We start from the raw sequence: 22,276 nt of genomic DNA, 5'->3' as shown, positions 1-22,276 counted from the left end.
TGAGCTTCACAAATCGTTTGTTTTTTAGAAGACATAAGCTCTTTTAACGTCTGCGCGAGGTCTTCTTGGTGCAGACATGGTTTTATGTCTTCAAACGTCTTCAAAGAAATTAAAATTATTTAAATCTATTTTAAAATTTTATTTTAAAATATAAATTGATTTATTTTAAAATATGAATTGATTTATTTTAAAATATGAATTGATTTATTTTAAAATATGAAAAAAATTATTTTAAAATATGGATTGATTTATTTTAAAATATAGATTTATTTATTTTAAAATATGGATTGATTTATTTTAAAATATGGAAAATTTTATTTTAAAATATGGATTGATTTATTTTAAAATATGGAAAATTTTATTTTAAAATATGGATTGATTTATTTTAAAATATGAAAAATTTTATTTTAAAAATATGGATTGATTTATTTTAAAATATAGATTGATTTATTTTAAAATATGGATTGATTTATTTTAAAATATGGATAGATTTATTTTAAAATATGGATTGATTTATTTTAAAATATGGATTGATTTATTTTAAAATATGGAAAATTTTATTTTAAAATATGGAAAATTTTATTTTAAAATATGGATTGATTTATTTTAAAAAATTTATTATTATAGTTGTATGGATTATTTAAATTTCAGTATTATAAAACTAAAATTATTTAAATTTCAGTATTGCAAAACTCTTTTAAGTTAAAAAAATCAGCTTATTTATATTTCAGTTTATTTTAGCAGTCTGCAGACATTAAAAAACAAACAATCTTCTTCTTGCAGACTGCAGACTTTTGGTCTACCTCTTCTGCTGCAGATGCCTGCAGATGTGATCCGTAGACTGCAAACTTTTTACCTCTGCAAAAACAAACATCACCTTAATTATATCGCATAAGATAACACATTTTTATCTTACAGAACATTTCAATCAATAGATACTTTCATTTATGTGAAAGATATAATTAGTCACATCTTTTCAAATTTTAAAATTAAAATTTTAAAATTAAAATTTTAAAATTCATGCAAGTAAAACAAGCTTTTTCGCTTAAATAATGTCCTTTCCTCTTTCTCTCTCCTTATAAATCTAGCAATTTTTTTTAAAAAAAATTAAAAATATATTTAATAAAATGACACTAAAAAAGTTAATCACGAAAATAATACTCATTTTCTAATTACGTGTACTATGTAGATGAAAAATGCACATAGTTAATCGTGTTTTTAGAAGACGTGTCTAACTCGATATATCTTTTGTTTATGTGGAATACCAAATTAGAAGAGATTAACATTTAATTAGTATTAATGAAAAGATATGGTTGATGTGAAGCACCTTTTATATTTTTATTTAAAATAATTAAATAGATTTTTTATAAATTTTTAAATGGGTTTTACTTGAATTTTAAATTAATTCTTGATTTTATTAAGTTATTATTATAAATAATAAATGACTTTACACATAAATTTCGATTCAAATAATTTGCGACATTCCTTCAATTGAGGAGATAAACGTTATACCTCTTTCGAGTCTATTTCACAAGTTACATATCCGCTATCACTCATTCGTTTATTAAAGTTTTTGGAATAATTGATCTACTGATTAAAACCTTCAGAGTTAGATATCTTTCGATCAACTATATTTGACATGACATGCGATAGATCCATGTGATGTGTCATAGTTAAATCTATTATAAGACGATCATATATATTCACTCTGTTAATCTACGAATAATCATCATGATTCGAAGCTTAACATAAATATTAAAAGTCATTTTATAAACCCTCATGTAAGAGTTGAATTCTATCTCTCAGTGAGATATTACTTATAATTCTTGACTTATCAAAATGAATTCTCTATAAGATTATCGACTACAATTATTCATTCAAATCAAAAAGAAATAAAATACTTGCAATAGTCACACTACACGTATTACCATTAAAATGATAACAATCCGGTGATTTTCCTGATATATCACCGGTGAACAATATATTTTTCGATCTAACACCGGTCAGATTATATTTCCCGATCTAACACCCTTAGCAGTAAAGCGCGCCCCCAGCACCGCGCTATACGATTATTTGGCGCCACGTGGGGTATAGCGCGCCCCCTGCACCGCGCTATACGGTGATCTGACATACACGTGGGTATAGCGCGGCCCCTGCAGCGCGCTATACCTGAATATCTGACACGTGGGGTATAGCGCGGTGCAGGGGGCGCGCTATACCCCTAATTACCCCCCTCATGTCCCTATCATCCCTATAAATTCCCTCATCCTCAATCACTTTTATCACACTAAATTCTCTCAAATTCTCTAAATTTCTCTCAAATACTCACTTTTTAAGGTATATTTTATAATATTTTTACTTTATTTAATATTTTACTAATATAATTCTTTTGCATATATATAATGGAAGGCAGTCTACTTCGCTCGGATGAAAATCATATATCTCTACACTTTGCTGATACGGTAACATTTTAACGTTTTAATTTAATTTAAATTATTAGTAATATTTAGTTATTTATTTAATGTATGATTATTAGATTAAGAATTAAATATCTCGACACTTTGCTGATACGGTAACATTTTAACGTTTTAATTTAATTTAAATTATTAGTAATAATTAGTTGATTCATTTAATACATGATTATTAGATTAAGAATTAATTTTTGTAATTATTTATTTTTAGGAGAAGGACAGTGTGTTAGATCATTTTATTAGGAATCTTAAGTTAGTGATACTCAGTCGTGTCTTGTCGTATTTAGCAGAGGCTGGATTCGGTTACATAGGTAGATATCAGGGTCACTGTAAGATAGAGCCAGACCTGATTTCTGCCTTAGTAGAGCGGTGGAGGCTGGAGACCCACACATTCCATCTTCCGTGCGGAGAGTGCACGATCATGCTTGAGGATGTTTCTATGCACCTGGGGCTTCCGGTGGATGGAGATGTGATATCGGGGATAGCTTCCGGTTCTTGGACTACTTTGTCTCGGGATAGTCTAGGACGTGTCCTGGAAAATTTTATCGGAGGTATGATACCGTTAAATTGGTTAGATGCTAATTTTCGGGAGTTGAACGCAGACGCCTCTGAGGATGAGGTTAAGATGTATGCACAGGCATGCATATTGTAGCTGATAGGAGGGTTGCTGATGTCGGACAAATCGCGCAACCTAGTTCACTGCATGTGATTGCGACATCTTAGCGACTTTCGTCTCGCCGGATCATTCAGTTGGGGCTCGGCAGTTTTGGCTTTGCTGTACAGGGAGATGTGTGGAGCCACTGACTACAGGCGTAATGCTATCGGCGGATGTCTCCTGCTGCTGCAGTCTTGGGCATGGTATCGATTGCTCTTTTTATGTCCCATTGTGAAGAACTCATTCGTATTTCCACTACTTCTGAGGTAATTATAAAACTGATTTTGTATATTAATAATTTTATACAGCGTATAACAAATTTTTGTCCTTGAATAAGTGGTCTACTGATAGGAAAAATCATTAGGAGCTACCTGATGATTTAGAAAAGATTAGGGTGCTAATCGATCAGAAGGCTGGCACACATGTATGAATTTTAATGTTTAAAAATCAATTTTACATTATAGTTATATAATTAGATTATTATTTTGATAAAAATTATATATTATTTGTTTTAGTTTGAGTGGGTGTCATATTCTACTGATGATGTGAGGGCGGTGATCCTACCTAAGTTGAGGGGTCCATTAGATGTTTGGATGGTGATGGCCCCTCTGATATGTTATGCGGCCGTCGAGTGGCACTACACTGATCGCGTGCTCCGGCAGTTTGGTTGTTTTCAACTAATTCCGGAAGCACCTCGCAATATGGACGAGTTGCATAGCTTAGATAGACGCGGCAAGACAGATACATATTGGCTGGTGAGGCATCATGGGTGGGTCGTGTTGTGGGAGGATCGACATCGGGGCCTTCCACGTAGAGAGCCCATTTTTACTGACTTCTTGATGTATGCTGAGGATTATTATGAGTGGTTCAACAGTAACGGGAAACCTTTTCTACTTCCCGAGGATGCACGAGGGCAGACATTTCCACGACGTCGACAAAGACGTTCACCGACACATCACCATCGTCCCCCGACTCGTGGATGGAGAGCAGGTGCTTCCGGTTCATCCTCAGCTGCACAAGCAGGACCTTCCCAGCAGCCACCGCAGCCATATATGATGCCGCATCCATATATGATGCCACCATCGCCTTTCCATTACCAGATGTCGCCGCCGCTGTCGCCACCTGGTTTTATGACCCCGCCACCGCCACCGTCACAGATGACCCCTCTTGGAGGCTATTATGGGTCTATGTTTGCAGATCTGACATTGGGTTCATATGCTGGATATTTGGCGGGTTCAGCCTCATCACCCATGGCCGCAGCACAGACACCGCCTCCTGTACAGTTTTCACACTCAACGATGTCTGGGTTTTATGAGTTTTCCCAGTTTTCGCAGGCCGGTGGGATAGTCAGTCATACACCTCCAGGGTCTTATTCTACGGAGGTGCTTCATCGTTATCAGCTCCTCATCAACCTAATGTACTTGTGCAAGACGACGACGACGACAACGATGACGATGACGACGATAACGATGTGATGATGATGACAGCAAGGAGTCAGAACCAGTGATACGAAGAAATCCTCCTCGAGACCGACAACCACCCCCTGCGGAACACATTCGCGTCGCAGGCATCGATAGATTTTGTTTTTTATTATATTTGTATTTACTTTATTTTGTTAAATTGTAATTTTTTTATTATTTCTCATTTAATACTTACTTTATTTTGTTAAATTTGTTGGACTTTTTTAATGTATTTCAGTTCATTTTGTTTATTACCATTTAATATCAGTTATTGTAATTTGGTTATCATTTATCATTTAATACTTATTGTTATTAGTTTGTTAAAATTTAATGATTGTGTTTGTTTTTTTAATCTTCATCGGTGATTATCAAATGACATTAACTTGAAGTAAATGCAAATTAAAGTACAAGAATTATTATTTGATAATAAAAATACATCATTTCCTCATCAATTGTTACTTGATGACAACAGAAGTGGACATGTTTTTTCTAGTGTGTCCTGGGTTTCTACAATGCCCACATCTTCTGTCTTGTCTAGATCTTTCTCTAATATCCATATCGCAATGAATTCGATTGGATTTTGGACGACCACGCTCCCTCAATAAACTCAGATTTGGTACAATCGGAAGCCAATCTTGAACCTCATCAAGGTCTTTTTCATTACCTATGGGGGGAACTCAAATTCGTATACCTTAAAAACTTCAGATAGTAGGTATACGAGATCCACAAAATGGTTATAGTCTTGACGTGTATGCGAGCAAGCTGCTATCACATGAGAGCATTGATACTTCAGAGCTTGAAAAAACCCGCAGTCGCACGTTCTGTCCCTTATATTTACTCTTAACGATATAACTTCAATCCCTCGAAGAGGTCGCGGCAACTCTGTGACACAAAACATTTCATGCCTTCTAGAGAAGCTTGTTACATACATTCCATTTGATGCAGCAATTTTTTTTCTGTAGATCTGTAACTAATCTAGGGTGATAGACATGACCGCCTTGCATCCAGGTTTGAGCTTGTCCCCCGAGCTTCGCAAAAAGCGCCCCCAAACGAAAATATGTAGTCTTTACCAAAGCCGCTACTGGTAAGTGACGTGAACCCTTTAAGGTTGAATTGATTGCCTCTGCCAAGTTGGTCGTCATGTGTCCATATCGATATCCACCATCATATGCGTTCGTCCACATTTCTTTATCGATGAGGCTGATGTAAACATATCCTTCCTCGTTCTTCGCCCGCAACTCTTGAAATATTGATTCAAACGTTCGAGGAAGTAGTTCGTAACCTGATCAAAAAATGTATAACTTACTAACTTGTTGTCTTTGCAAAATTAAAACGATCGAAAGAAAATAAACTTGCTAAGTTTCACTTACCCATGCGCACAATTAATTGACGCTCATCATTCTTCTTGTACCTTCCATGGTAGTTCTCGGCAATGTGTCGAAGACAATACCTATGTTGGACAAAGAGTGGTTGCCACATTGAACCCAAAGACTCCATTGCTGCTTTGATCCCAGCTCCGCGATCTGAAATGACACAGATGTTTTCCCTCGTGATAACATGTGCCCGTAAATTTCGGAGGAAAAAAGCCCAAGAAGCTGTATCTTCTCCTTCGACAAGAGAAAAAGCAACTGGAAGAATGTTGCGATTGCCATCTTGGACAACTGCCAATAATAAAACTTGCTTGTATTTTCCATACAAGAAAGTCCCGTCGATCTGGACCACAAGGCTTGTAGTATTTGACAGCATTAACGCACTGTGGGTAACTCCAAAAAACCCGGTAGAATTGGCATCGATCGCGAAGAATTCGATCATTATGATATGCATAGGAGGTTTCAAAATCCATAATTATCCCAAGATTCAACGTCTGCACCAGCCTAAACCAACCTGGAAGTTCGTTGTAAGATGCATCCCATTCGCCATGAAGTTTGACAATGGCATTTTGTTTTGCCAACCAAGCTTTTTTATAGGAGACAGTGTACCCATACTGCGATTGTATAGCTTAAATCAACACTGCAACAACTATATGAGAGCTTGCTTTGACCATGGGCATGATGGCTTGGCATATCACTTCAGAGTCCAAGTTGGGATGATCTTGGTTGACCCATCCAACACAATATGTGTGAGAACCGTTGTATACTATTAGTTCCCATCTGTTGTTTTTCCTCTTCCTCTTCGATACACGAACCATCCAATTGCATCCGTTTTCACGCTGGGCACAGTAGCATACATATTTTTCGGTCGTGGAGCGGTCTACTCTGGATTGAACAAAATTACGGATATTGTATTTTTTTGATAGCCGTCATCTCTTCTTCTTTGCTTGAAAACTCCATGCCTAAAGATAACTCACCATTATTTATTGATGATTAATACCTATAGTCACCAAGATGAGGCATATCTGCAAATTCTGGCCCGTACATTGCACCATAATCAGCTTCATACATGTGTGCATGAGGGTCAGTTTGTGCCATATTTCCTGGAACTTCATCATCATCGGAGTTGAATTGCAGTGATTCTGGGTGAATGAATAGTCCAGTCACAACACCATCCGCACCAGGCTCACGAAGCGGTTCTTCTGGTAGAGATGATGATTCCTCCATGCTCTCCACATTTAGGTCGTAGAACCTACTACTTGCACGCATTCCCCTTGAAATGGAAGGCATATCGACATTGAGATCGAAAAAGCTCGCAGTCGAATGCCTCCCCCTAGAGCTTGAAGCCATCGCGTCAAATGGAAACTGCACAGATGGTTGTGTCGATGGCATCTCCATATTAAGGTCAAAGAGATTTGCAGATGAATGCATTCCCCTTGAATTGGATGCGATGTTGTCATACGTATTGTTCGTCGACCTACCTCGGTACACATCGTAAGGAGTTGCGGATGAATGTCTCCCCATTATGGCATTAAAATCATTACACATAACTTTCGTTGGGCTGTCAACTTGATCAACTTGTTCAGTCAGCCCATAGTGAGTGGGAGCTTAATGATTGACCCCGAACAGCACGCACTTGAACAAAATGTACATACATCTCAATAGCGGCGTCTGAATAATTACTTTGAGCTTCAACCATCATTTCAACATCATCATTGTTCGAAAGTTCGAACGCTGTATAAGTTAATGGCAACAATGATGTTGGAAATCTATATTGCAATGACGACACTCTTCTACTACTTCCAACATGAATCTTCCTCGAAATCTTCGTTATCAACTCCTCAAGAGTTATGTTTCTCTTGAATGATATTTTAACACGCTCATTTAATACGAAAATAACGCCGGTTTCATCTTCTCGAATTTCACCATCATAATAAACAATAGCTGAAAGTCGCGCCATTATTTGAGTTTAAAAGTGCGGCACTATTATATTTGCAAAAAAAATAAATGAAACAAACCTGATTTAATAAATTATATATGAACGAACATATAACACAATAAAACTTTTACACATCAACGTAAATAAATTAAATAATATAATTTAATATTATTACCTGCACCGCAAAACTATTTCGACGTATGCTCCCGCTTTCTAATTTTACAAACACAAAAATTAATTGAAAATAATTAGTATAATATTTTTTTCAAATAATCATAATAAACAATAAATATAATAAAAAATTATAACAAAATTACCTTATAACGAAAAATCGCACGAACTTCTAAATAAAATATGAGAAGATTGCCAGAATTATTGACTCGTTGACGGAATTGTTGTATTAATTTATAAGTTGAGAGGAGAGATGTGAGAAACTTAACTGGCGGAGAATGATATTTATAGCGAGGAAAGTTATACAAAATGCGATACCTGCCCCGCACTATATAAAATTATATCAGGAGTAAAGGTATGTCGCGGTACCTGCCCCGCGCTATATCCCTACGTGGCGTATAGCGCGCTGCAGGGGTCGCGCTATACCCACGTGTATGCCAGATCACCGTATAGCGCGGTGCAGGGGCGCGCTATACCCTACGTGGCGCCAAATCATCGTATAACGCGATACAGGGGGCGCGCTTTATTGCTAAGGGTGTTAGATCGGAAAATATAATCTGACCGATATTAGATCAAAAAATATACTGTTCACTGGTGATATATCGGTAAAATCGCCTTACAATCCACATTATTATTATTATTATTATAAAATTGCCTATTTTTGGTTCCGCAACCCTCGTCGTCTAGATAAAACAACTGATAAAACAATCACAACAACAAAAAACCAAATCGATGTCCTTAGCCTTTTAAATTCAGTCACTTTCTCCATTTTCCTTCCCGTCCAAGCCACGCCGACCGCCGTAAACCCTCTCAAAATGACGAAACTGCCCTTGCAAATCCTCCTCTGTCTCCTCCTCTCCCTCATTTCCTCCACCACCGCCGAGATCAAAACCCTAACCATCACCTCCGACTCCCGCCCCATGATCCTCTTCGAGAAATTCGGCTTCACCCACAATGGATACGTATCCGTCTCCGTCTCCTCCGTCTCCGTCACTTCCTCCGCCAATGACCCCAACCCTGACGCTTCCCGCCTCGGCTTCTTCCTCATGTCCGAAGAAGCTCTCCTCCAAGTCCTCCTCGAGATTCAACAAAATCCTCACTTCTGCGTCCTCGATTCTCGCTACATCCAACACCTCTTCACCTTCGCGGACCTCTCCCCACCTCCGCTCTCGCGTTTCAACCGCACTTATCGCGTTTCTTCCCCCAACGAATACTCCCTCTTTTTCTCCAATTGCGCCCCCCAAACCCGCATTTCGATGAACGTCCGGACCGAAATCTACAACCTCGAACGCGACGGTTCGAAAGATTACCTATCCGCCGGTCTAACCCACCTCCCTTCCCTTTACACCGTCTTCTCGATCTTCTACTTGGTCTTATTGGGTTGTTGGATCTACGTTTGTTATACCAACAAGCGATCCGTACACCGGATCCATTTATTGATGTCCGGATTGCTTTTATTCAAAGCATTGAATCTGATCTGCGCCGCCGAAGATAAGCATTTCGTTAAGGTCACCGGAACTCCTCACGGTTGGGATGTTTGTTCTACATTTTTCAATTTATCCGTGTCGTTTTGCTTTTCACCGTCATCATTTTGATCGGCACCGGCTGGTCGTTTTTGAAACCATTTTTACAAGAAGGGAGAAGAAGGTTTTGATGATCGTGATCCCGCTCCAAGTTTTAGCAATATCGCTTCGATTGTGATCGGAGAAACCGGGCCGTTCATTAAAGATTGGGTGACATGGAATCAGTTGTTTCTGCTGATTGATATCATCTGCTGTTGCGCCATTATCTTCCCGATTGTTTGGTCGATTCGTTCATTGAGAGAAACCTCGAAAACCGATGGCAAGGCTGCCAGGAATTTGGCGAAATTGACACTGTTTAGGCAGTTTTACATTGTGGTGATCGGGTATTTGTATTTCACAAGAATTGTGGTGTTTGCTTTGAGGACGATCGCCGCTTACAAGTATCAATGGGTTAGTAATGCCGCGGAGGAGACCGCTAGTTTCGCATTTTATTTGGTCATGTTTTACATGTTTAGGCCGGTGGAGAAAAATGAATACTTTATTCTTGACGAGGAAGATGAAGAGGCTGCTGAAATCGCTCTCAGAGATGAAGAATTCGATCTCTGAGAAACAAGTGTTGCTGAAAAGAGAATTCACACGACGGCATGAAAATTCGGATTAGTTTGAGGTTTGTTCTTAGTGAATTTTACGGATACAAAGCTGCTGCTCTTCTCTTGTTCCTTTTATGTTCAACATGTTGCTGAAATTTAAATATGTTTTGATCAGTTACTTTATTACTGTTCTTATTATGTTTAACTTGTTACTGAAATCTGTATTTCTTACAACTTAATGAGTTTCTCTTAGCTGGTTGAAATTTAAAACAAGATTTCAAGTTTCTTCTGTATTGCAATGCTAGAGGTTTATGTGAATTATATTACGATATTAGATGCATCTAATGAAATATTATGTCGAAAATATTGGTTTGATGCTGGCTAGAGGTGTTTTCACTTCTCATATAATTCAAATTTGTAAATTTCATATATGTTTAGAATTTTTCTTAGTCTTTGGCAACCTACATTCATTCAGTTGCTCGAATATGAGTCCTTTAAGTAGAACAATATTCTATTTTACCACTCAAATCACTCAATATAATCTACGGAGTATGGTCTTTGATTATTATTGTTAGTTAATGTTTGGAGCATATTTTGGTTGTTGTGTGCAAGTCAATTGACCCAGCGTTTTGCTGTTTCAACTTTTGACTTATTCATTTATGTATTTCCAATTGGCCTTGTCAGCAATTTGAATGGTAATGCCTTGTGTTTGTTTGTTTCTTGTTGGCAGTGCTCAACTAGAATTTACGTATATTTTGTGGTTAAACTTAGAAAAGCGTTCGACCAATTAGCAACGAAGTAGGAGAAAAGTTGTCAAAATGCACTGGTAATTGTCAGCTTTTGTGTGATGAATTCCTTCTAGGTTCCATGATCGTTTTTATAATGGAAATTGCAATATAACTTATCATTTAGCTCCCCGTCATAACATTCATCTTGCTCCTTCCAGCTCTTGTTTCGTATAACTTTTCAACAGATCGAACATTAAATCTTTCTCGAAGCAAAATAAAATAAGCACAAGATAATAGTTTGGTAAGACCATAAACTATTTGATAAGGAGATGGAACATAATTAACCAACAGCTTCTTATCAGTAACCTTCTCACGAATGAAATGGAAATTCAACTCAATATGTTTTGAACGAGCATCAAACACAGGACTAGTACTTATAGCCAAATCACTAGTATTGTCACTCCACACAACTACAATTGGGCCTTGATCAATTCTCATATCACTTAACAACACACTCAACCAAGTAATTTCAGAAATCATACATGTGATGCTCTTATATTCTACTTTTGTGGTAGATCTTCACACAAATTTATGTTTTTTCGAGTTCTAAGATTAGGAATAGTAATAGGTCGAGTTGAGTTGGATTTTTGACTCACCTGAATTTGTTTCGAAAATTGAAATTCTCTACTCGCTTTCGACCCGATCTAATTTGGGTTTAGGAGGTTTCTCATCTAACCCGAAACCTGATCCAATATTTTAAGTCAAAACCCTCACCCACTTCGATCAAGTCTATATATATAAATTTATTTTTATTATATAAAATAAAAAATTAATTTAAAATAAAATAAAGAGGAGTATTATTATAATTATCTTTAAATATATACATCAAATTTTCTCACCCTAAATCTAAATTTGAGTTGACTTGACATACCTTAAAAAACCCAACATGATGTGAACCTTTAAAAAAAAAAAAAACAGGTCAGGTCGGGTTGTTATGACTTTTTTGCTCATTTTAAAATAGTAGAGATACTGTTTAGGTACTTTCACCTTTGACATACCATACATTTGAGAATGTCATTTTAGAGTTTCAAGCAACAAGCTAATTTTAATCTTCATGCTATGCCTGAAATACTTGTTCATTACAACTTTTACAAGCTAATAGTTTCAAATAAGTAAACTAAATAATTGAACAAATAAATAAACCCATAATTAACAAAACAAAATCAGATTAAATAAAAAACAAAGTTAATCAAAGGAAAACATTCCTTGGATCCACAACATGCACACTAGCAGAGCAAGAGAGCAACCTACTGAAGAACCTAAACAACACAACCTTCACTTTCCTCCACACCAAACACTTCCTTCCAATACGTCTCTTCTGCTTCTTCCTCCGAACAACCTTCTCCTTCACTCTCCCAAAACATTTCACCACCTTTTCTGGCACGCTTTCTTTCCTCGAGAACCTATAGCTCCTCAGATACATCTGCCTGCACGAGATACCGTCGACGACTCTAACCGATGCTCGACCACCATGGATGGACCCCGATGAGCTCCTCGACCTTACGAACTCGGCATCCGACTCGAGCCACTTGTAAAGATTCACATACGTTGCCCTCACGGGCACCCGGGGGTCTCTAGCATCATTCAAACAACTAGATATGCAAATAGAACTCATTTCTTCAAAGTTCTGATGGAAAAAAAAAAGCTATCAAAGAAAGAAATGATGGGGGGAAGTGGGATTGCTTCGTGCTTATATTGCTTATATTGCCATGATTAGAGCAGCAATGGGCAAGGGTGTGTTAGTAGGCAAAGAGTGGATATGCTAATGCTGTTTATTTTATTGACCAAGAAAGGGGCCGCCTTTAAGTAGATTTATGGTTGGAGTAATACACGTGGGTAGGAGTTTCCAATGTAGTTGCCTATGTATATATAATAATATATTCATTGATATCATTGTTCAAATCAACCTAATTTCCAACTTACTCTCTGTTCCATATTCGTACTGTGAAAATAAATTCAACAATACTCGAGTGTGGTTCAAGTAAATACATGAGAACAATCGTCTCTTCTAAAAATTTTAAAATCTTATATATTTTAGATATGCTTTTGTATTTTTTATTGGAAACATGTTTTTACATTTTAAAATTTTATAAGTTGACTCTCCTGAAAATTTTATAAGTTGACCCCTAACATAAAATTATACATTCATAACTCATCAATACTTTGATGGGTCAGACTTCTTTTCCAATTATATACATGCTGTTGTCCTTCATTTACCATTGCTCACAAACGTTCAAGTTTCAAAAGACAAAACTTCTATAATGGTCGACCAATTTTGTTACGACAAAAGTCATTGTAAGAATCAATCTCTAGTTATGGAAGTGTTGAGGATAAACTACTTCAACATACAAGGAACCTATAAGGTGCAACCAGTCCACTTTGTATACAATCATAGCTTTCCATGCAGTGGGATTTCATTAAGTACTTAATTAAATTTGGAATCTTGTTGATGAATAATCAAAGCAAATACCAGTTGGATGAAAAAGTAGAAATATTCAGTTTGGTTTTTTTATTTAGTATGTTTATTAGGATTCTTGATTTATCACAAGTATGGAATTTACACCATAATCTTTTTTATTATGATGATTTAATTTTATCTAAATCTATATCATTATAAAAAAATTATAGATTTGATTATGATATATATTCAGATTTTAGGCTAGATTTATAGAGTTTGAGACGTTTTTCGATGAAATAGATATCAAATTTGCATTTGGGAGGCCATTAAGGAGTGAATTGGAAATTTTAGGATCCAACGATCATCGGTGATGAAGATAATCGACAATGATCGGTGACGGTGGTGACCGACGCCTGAAGAAAGGGAGCTTTGATTATATTCGTGGATTAAATTGATATTTTATCTAAATTTTAGATATCAAATTAATATTTTATCTAAAGTATAGAGTTCAAATTAAAAATACTTAAGGGCTACTTTTGCCCCTGTAATAGACTCAATTTATCATTTCGCCTATATGATATTTTTCCATCAATTTAGCCCTCGAAGTTGTTTAGGGGCATCATCCTAGCCCTCGAAGTTCATTGACCGTTTTGATTAACAAAACCGTGAGTGTTCTACGTCTGTGAATTAAGGGATTAGATTAAAATATTTACTAAACACAACGGTTAGAAAAAAATTCCCAAACGTTTATTATTTATTTCAATGAGATTAAGGGATTAGGTTAAAATTTTTGGGATTTTTTTCTAACCATTGTGTTTAGTAAATATTTTTTTAATAAATGTCACGTTATCATCATGCCACGTCAGCAATATTGGTTGACGTGAAAATTATTGGCGTCTGCAGACGTAAAAGACTAACGGTTTTGTTAGTCAAAATGGACTTCAAGAGCTAGGATGATGTCCTTAAACAACTTTTAATGGCTAAATTGATGCGAAAATACCATAAATGCGAAAATGATAAATTAAATCTACTATGTAGGTAAAAATAGGTCTTTCCGCATCATGAATAATATTCCTGTTAATTTTTTAATAGTGAAACATAAAAATTCCATCATGTCTTATAAAATTTTAGACATGCCATTTTATTATGATGTTTTATAAAAAAAATACATTATGATATGATAAGTAGAATTAAGAGTTTAATTGACATGCATTTTCATTTCCTCTTGTTCTTGCTTCCAAACAATAAAGTCAAATAAAACACAAACCTAAAGCAAAATCCCCAAGCTATAGTAACCTACAAGCAATTCCACTTGTTCAACTTAGTGATCCCTTGCAGCTTCAACACATTGTTCCCCGTCGTTATGCAGGTTGCGTCCGTAACATTCATGCCCATAACATTCCCCATGTTAAACCATATTCGGTTAAGTAGTTGCTAAGCAGTTAAGTGGTTGTAGTTAGTTGTAACCAACTATACATCAACTCATTGGAGGCTTTAAATGGTTGCTCAATCTGTGTAAATAGTGCATCAATTATATTCATAGTGAAACACTCCTTTCTTGCATTTCCATACTAAGCTCATTCTATAGTTAACATGGTATCATTCTACTTTAGATCTTGAAAAGACTTTTGTTGTGTGCTATTATTTCTTCTTTCTTGCTTTCTGGTTCTTGTTTGTTTTTCGAAGAAGAGTCATGGTACAAGGCATGTCGATGATAGCTGAGGATGAGCAGCTAACAGAAGCTAGCTCGCATACATTTTCTAATAAAAGAATCAACGTATGCTTAACTGATTCAAACTATCTTCTTTGGAAGCAGCAAGTGATTCTCACAATAAGAGGGCTTGGACTTGAAGATTTTCTTGATGAATCCATGGTGGTTACAGTAAAACTAACACTTAACGATGCTGGCGAGCAAGTTGTTAATCCAGTTTATCTACGGTATGTCAAGCAAGACAATTCTTTGGCTTCTTTCCACTGTTAGCATCAATATTCTTCCTCAATTGGTTGGTGCTGAATCCACAACTGCAATTTGAAATGCCATTACCAGGTTGTATTCCAAGCTGTCTACCACAAAAATAATGGCATTGCATTGTCGCCTTAGATCGATGAAGAAAGGCTCTCAATCTATGAGAGATTACACCATGGCCATTAAAGAAATATGTGACATCTTAGCCACGTGTGGTAATCATATTTCAGACATTGATCACATCGCCACCATCTTTAATGGTCTTTCAGTCAAATATGAACCAACGATGGTTGCAATTACTGCAAGCAGAGAACTATTTGCCTTCGACAATGTGGTATATGTTCTCATTGCTGATGAGTCTCGCCTTGATGAATCATCAAGGTTTCCAATAGGAGTTAATTTCACATGCTACAACACCAACAAGGTCTCGGACACTCAACAATATAAGAATCGTGGTACTGCTAAGTCTAACAATACTGCAAATAACAAGTATAAGGGAATACCCAAACAACAGTGTCAACTGTGTGGAAAGCTAGGTCATCTAGTTGACAGGTGCTGGCATAGGTTTGATCAGAACTTCAAAGGTGTAACTGCTCAGCAAAGCTCCTCGTCTAATGACATGCAGATGAACATGTGTTCATGCTTCCCTCGAACATCTGACTGTCATTACAGTCCCTTTGTAAGTGCCAATGCAGGAGATGAAGATTCAGCTGCCATTAAGCCAAATGACAATGTGCAGGTTAACGCATTAATTACCAATGGTCTTTTGAACTATGCAAAATGGTTTCCTGATTCAGGAGCTACACACCATGTAAATGGCGCCACTTATACATTCTCGAGCAAACAAGCTTACACTGGCAGTGGTAAGGTTCATCTAGGAGATGGTTCCATTATTCTAATTGCTCATATTGGTAGAAATGCTTTAAAGACTGTTTCTAGGGATCTCTTGCTTGATCGCATACTTCATGTTCCAATATTAACAAGAATATTTTGTCAGTTTCAAAATTTACTCAAGACAAGTTTCAAAATTTACTCAAGACAATTCAGTTTTCTTTGAGTTTCATAAAAATGCTTGTTATGTTAAGGATGAAAGCACATGCATCGTGCTGGTAGAAGAGAAGCTTGATGGATGACTTTACAGCTTTGATTGTCAAACTATGCAAGAAACAACAACACTTAACAACACTGTTGTTAAAAATGCCAATGACTATTGGTTGTGGCTTAAGAGGTTGGGTCATCCAGCAGCTGAGGTGGTAATGACAATCCTCAATAAAAGGCTAAGTATAGATAAAAGTGAAGTGTGTGCAACCAATCAGATGGGAAAAAGAAAAGCTCAACCATTTCCTATGTCACAAACTGTGTACAAACAACCATTTGAGTTAGTAGAAGTTGATATATGGGGCCCTGCTCCTATTATTTCTAGTGGTTTCAGATACTTTGTGAGTTTTGTAGACTTGTACTCAAAGAACAGTTGGGTTTATCTCTTAAAGAATAAAAGTGAGGTTGGTGTCTCTTTTGAAATGTTTGCTGCCTTAGTTTCAAATCAATTTAAAACAACTATTCTTGCATTACAAACAGACAATGCAGGTGAGTTTAGTTTTCTTGAAGCTGTCTCACTTGGACTTGGTGTTAAGCTCAGGAAATCATGTCTACATACCTCACAACAAAATAGGCTGGTGGAAAGGAAACACATGCATATAGTAGAAATTGCCTTAACTCTACTAGCACAAGCTTCAATGCCTCTAACATTTTGGTCTCATGCAGTTCTCAGTGCAGTATACCTCATCAACAGAATGCCCTCCAAGATCCTTGGTAATGTCTCTCATTATCAGAAGCTGTATGACAAGCCTGTTAATTACAACTTCTTCAAAACCTTTGGTTGTCAGTGCTTTCCTAACCTTAGGGTGTTCAACACACACAAGTTGGATTTTCGATCCAAGGCCTGTGTTTTCCTAGGGTACTCTCCTATGCATCATGGTTATCAGTGCATGGATGAGCATGGCAGAATCTATGTTTCCAGAAGTGTGGTGTTCAATGAAAATATTTTTCTTTTTGCTCACAAAGCAGCAACTCATAATAGAGGTGGTAAAGAAGTAATTCGATCAAGGGTCATACCAGTTGTCAACAGTCCACACAAGCAAGCTAGGACTATATCAAGGTCAGATATTAATGCTGATGTCAGTAGTGATCAAAGGCTAGAAGCAAGCAGTGCTGGTCAACCTGTAACCACATGCAATGATCTACATATGCATTCTGAAGAGCAATCAACAAATAATGAATCTGGCTCTCCTGCTTTGAGTTTGCTGCTAATGTCTCCTCTCAATATGAACAGTTTGCCTCTAGTAAGAAAATCCAAAATCAAGAAACTGTTCCAGATGCCAGGATGAGAAATACTCATTCTATGATAACTCAAAGCAAGCATGGGATTTTAAGCCAAAAATCTACTCGGCTCAATGCAAAGAAGTGCCTGGTGACATTCGAGCTGCTCTCAAAGATAATGACTGGAGGATGGTTGTTATGACTGAATATAATGCACTTATTAGCAACAATACATGGGACATTGTGGAGTTACCAGCTGTAGAAAAACCATTGGCTGCAAATGGCTCTTCAAGGTGAAGAAAAATGTTGATGGCTCAGTAGAAAGGTTGAAAGCTAGACTGGTTGCCAAAGGGTATTCTCAAATACCATGTTATGATTTTATGGACACTTTTAGTCCTATGGTTCGGTTTTTCACAATAAACATACTGATTTCATTGGCTGTTTCATGTCATTGGCAAATAAGGCAGGTGGATGTCAATAATGCCTTTCTAAAAGGTTATCTGAGCGAGGATGTGTATATGCAACAGGTCCCTGGCTTTGAGGAATAATCCAGTGATGGAGTTGTTTTGGTGTGCAAACTAAAGAAGGCACTGTACGAGTTAAGACAAGCTCCAAGAAACTGGTTCCTTAACCTAAGAGAATTCTTACTTAGCTTAAGGTTCAAGCATTCGAGGGTATATTCCTCAATGTTTATTCGTCAAGAAGATCATGAGGTAGTGTACATGGTTGTGTATGTGGATGATATTCTCATCACAGGAAGTTCCCAACTCAAAGTTGATCGAATAATTCATGCGCTGCATGAAAAATTTTCTTTGAAGGATCTTGGGCAGCTTAAGTACTTCCTTGGTATAGAAGTACACCGATCAGACAATGACTTGTTCCTCAACCAAAAAAAGTTTGTTACTGAGTTGTTGCAAAAGAATCAAATGCTGAATGTAAATTCAACCTCCACTCCCATGGCAATAACAACCAAACTCAGTAAGAATGATGAAGAAGTGTTAAGCAAGCCACAACAGTATAGGAGTGTAGTTGGGGCACTATAGTACATCTGCCATACAAGGTCAGACAATTCATTTGCAGTAAACAAAGCTACACAGTTCTTGCAAGAGCCCACTGAGGTGCATTGGCTTGTTGTAAAATGTATCCTGAGGTACTTACGAGGAACGCTAGAAACTGGCCTCTGGTTTTCAACTCAAGCACAAAAAATGGTCGTACGGAATGCCTTCTCGGATTCTAACTGGGGAGGAGATGCTGATGACATGAGATCAATTTTTGGTTACTGTGTTTACAACGGAAACCACCTAATGGCATAGAGCTCGAAAAAACAACGTGCAGTATCCAGGTCCACTGCAGAAGCTGAGTACAGGAGCCTTGCAGATGCTACTTCTGAAGTTGTGTGGATTAAGGTCGTGCTGCATGAGATGAAGGTTGCACTCCTTAAGAGCCCAAGGTGTGGTGTGACAATACAAGTGCAGTAGCTATGGCTACAAACCCCATATTGCATGCAAAAAGCAAGCACATCGAGCTAGACTTGCATTTTGTGCGAGAAAAGGTGTCGTCACAAGAAGTTCAAATCAACTATGTGCCAACTAGTAGCCAAGTAGCAGATATCCTAACAAAACCTCTTCCCTTGGTCAATTAATTTGTTCAGAAGTAAACTTTATGTTTTTGAGTTGAAGGAAGTTTGTAAGAAGCAGGGTGAATGTTAAACCATATTCGGTTAAGTAGTTGCTAAGCAGTTAAGTGATTGTAGTTAGTTGTAACCAACTGTGCAGTAGCTCATTGGTGGCTTTAAATGGCTGCTCAATCTGTGTAAATGGTGCATCGATTAATATTCATAGTAAAACACTCCTTTCTTGCATTTCCATACTAAGCTCCTTCTATAGTTAACACCCCATGCTACTCAACAATTCATCCTTCAATGGCGTCGGCAGTTTCTCAACTTCCATTCTGTCTAAGATTGCCGCACCCTTACCAAAGCATTTCAATGGAACAAATTCATTTCGTAAAAGACCTTCATATGGATATTTCATCAGCGAGATGTAATGGAACCATAGCCAATATCTGGGGAGTCGATCTCTCGCAACGAGGAATCCGCATAAGAACAGGAAGTAGCAAACAATGGCGATGGACATAACAAAGGCGAGGAAGAAATCAGGCAAAAGCCCTGCAATGGCTGCCACAAATGAACTTCCTGCTAGAAGGTGGCTAAGATTGTGAGGAAAAAGAAAAAGAACTCAGAGATGGAACCTGAAAGACCAATGGCCCAAAACGTTATGAGTGAAAACAAGAGGGAGTTTATGGTCAGCAATGGGATGGAGAAGAAAGAACGAGCGAAACGTATGATGATAAGCGGTTTCTTTAATGAAAATATATCTTTTTTTGATGAACTTTGGGGTTTTGGTTGTGGATATAAAGCAGATTGTGCTTATGGAAAAAGCTAAGCATCCTAATCGTTATTCGACTCCTCTTGGGGAGTCGCCGAGCTGCCAAAACATGGTGCCGATGATGATCTCGTTGATGATTATTTGGAGTAACCGGAGATCGATTGCCTCCGGCGTTCTTCTCGAGTTTTTTTGTTAACCTTTTGGATAATATCAGAACTTCGTACCAAAATGGATTGGAAAATGATGGAACAGTGGCGGTGGTCCCGATGACTAGTTTTCCTCGAGAAATGCTCATCTTTATTGCATCTTCAAGTGAAAGACTTGGTTTATTGGAAGAATTCACTGAGGCCTTCCATGACTTGTTGAATTAAACTAAAATCTGGGGTTCTTGAGGGTGTTTCTTCAAGTTCAGAGACTAAATCAAGAGCATACTCGCATGGATTTGCATTTCCAGGAATTGGATGCCCGAAATCATCAAAGAAACGATGGAGATTTATTGGTGAACCACTGTACAAAGTTTTCCCATTTGATAGGAGAATCAAGCTATCGAGTAAGCTTACACTTCTTGAACTTGGTTGATGAATGGACATTATAACAATGCTTCCACTTTGTGCTATTCGCTGAAGGACCTTGAGTCCTTGACGACTTTATATGCGCTAGTTGAGTCGAGTCCCGAAGTAGGTTTGTCGAGGAACAATAGTATCGGATCATGGATTATGTCGATCCCGATCGAAACACGCCTACGTTCGCCTCCAGAGATGCCTCTATGTCCTTCATCGCCGATCACAGTGTTGGCAGCATTTCTCAACCCTAGTTGATCAATCAAAGCTTGAACCCTCACTTTGTTCTTTTCCTTCGAAACCGATCGAGGGAGCCGGAACTCGGATGAGAACATCAGCGTCTCTTCCACTGTCAGCATAGGGAACAACATGTCATCTTGCATAACATATGCAGACATCACTTTCAAAATGCCTGATTCCAGGGCTTCATCGTTCAAAGCAGGTTTCAAATCGCGGTCGCGGTCGCGTTTTCGGTTATTTCAAATTTACCGTGATTACAGCCGTCGCGGGCGCTATTACGGCCGTCGCGGGTAACTCGGACGGCGGCGAAACCGCTATATCGCGGCCGAAATCGTGGTCGCGGACCTTTTTTGAAACCTTGGTTCAAAGTGATGGACCCTTTCAGGCTATGCTTATCAATCCTGTTGGCTAGAGCGTCGATCAGGGTCGATTTGCCCGATCCACTTGGACCGAGAATAGCCATTACTTCCCCTTCCTTTGCTCCGCCGGAGATGTCATTGAGCAAGCTTTTGACGTTCGTCTTCTTCCCACAACATGGGAACCTTGATTTGCTGCTGCCGACTTTGACTTCATAGGTTAAGTTTCTGAAGGAAAATATAAATGGATCAATGGTGGGGATTTGAATGTCTAGAATCCGATGAACATCGTTTTTTTCTTCGACAACTTCCATGGGGAACTCTTGAAACTCCATCGCTGTCTGTATAAGAATTCATGGTTGAAAACTCGATTCTTATATAATTTAAAACTTCATAAAATAATATAGCGTAAAACTGTAAAGAAAATTAAGGAACAGATCCCATGAAATATTATATTTTGATTTCACGTTTCTACGTATAAAAGTTTTAATTAGTAGTCGGCTTCGTTAAAAGCTGAACAATCTTCGTATGTCTAATCGTTCACTTCATGAATTTCACACGCTGAAGATTCATAATTCCAACATGCAAATTATATTACCCCAATCACATTTTAGCTCTCAATTTTTTATTTATTTTGTGAAACCTAACCAACTAAAAAAATATAACAAACTGTCAAGTGAACGTATGATTTTGAATAACGTGAATATCATTTTTAATTTTTTAATGGCGGAGTATAAAAATAAAATAAAATATTATATATAATTTTCTTTTTTAAAAAAATAGTTGAGGGACAGAAATAAAAATGTGAGAATATGTGGGTGATCAAATAGATACTTTACCCTTTACTATTATAATCAATTTATTTTATATTTTATAAGTAAACCATATATTGTTTATCATATTTTCTCTATTAATATAATCGAAACATGACACCTATCTTTAGGAATTCCATAAATTTCCATTATCGATTCCTTTTGGAATAATAAACATGCAAAGTTTTCACTTTTGCGTTCTTTTCAATTTTGTCCTTATACTTTCAATTATCAATAGAATACTAAACCCTTTTCTAAGTTTAAATTTAAT

General features: G+C 37.2%; 1 protein-coding gene and 2 pseudogenes across 1 annotated transcript; 1 reads left to right on the top strand and 2 right to left on the bottom strand.

The window, feature by feature from the left end:
• Positions 1-8,798: 8,798 nt before the first annotated feature.
• Positions 8,799-10,256, top strand: LOC120198556 (annotated as a pseudogene).
• A 1,855-nt stretch (positions 10,257-12,111) lies between these two features.
• Positions 12,112-12,606, bottom strand: LOC120197851. The gene has a single exon (XM_039199246.1). It carries the CDS (start codon positions 12,580-12,582, stop codon positions 12,157-12,159), a length of 426 nt encoding a protein of 141 aa, XP_039055177.1. The 5' UTR covers positions 12,583-12,606; the 3' UTR covers positions 12,112-12,156.
• A 1,974-nt stretch (positions 12,607-14,580) lies between these two features.
• Positions 14,581-21,528, bottom strand: LOC120198512 (annotated as a pseudogene).
• Between the last annotated feature and the right edge of the window lie 748 nt (positions 21,529-22,276).

Source organism: Hibiscus syriacus, unplaced genomic scaffold, assembly GCF_006381635.1.
Source record: "Hibiscus syriacus cultivar Baekdansim isolate YM2019G1 unplaced genomic scaffold, ASM638163v2 tig00117056_pilon, whole genome shotgun sequence".
Lineage (NCBI taxonomy): Eukaryota > Viridiplantae > Streptophyta > Magnoliopsida > Malvales > Malvaceae > Hibiscus > Hibiscus syriacus.
This window is presented reverse-complemented; position numbering and strand designations above follow the sequence as displayed.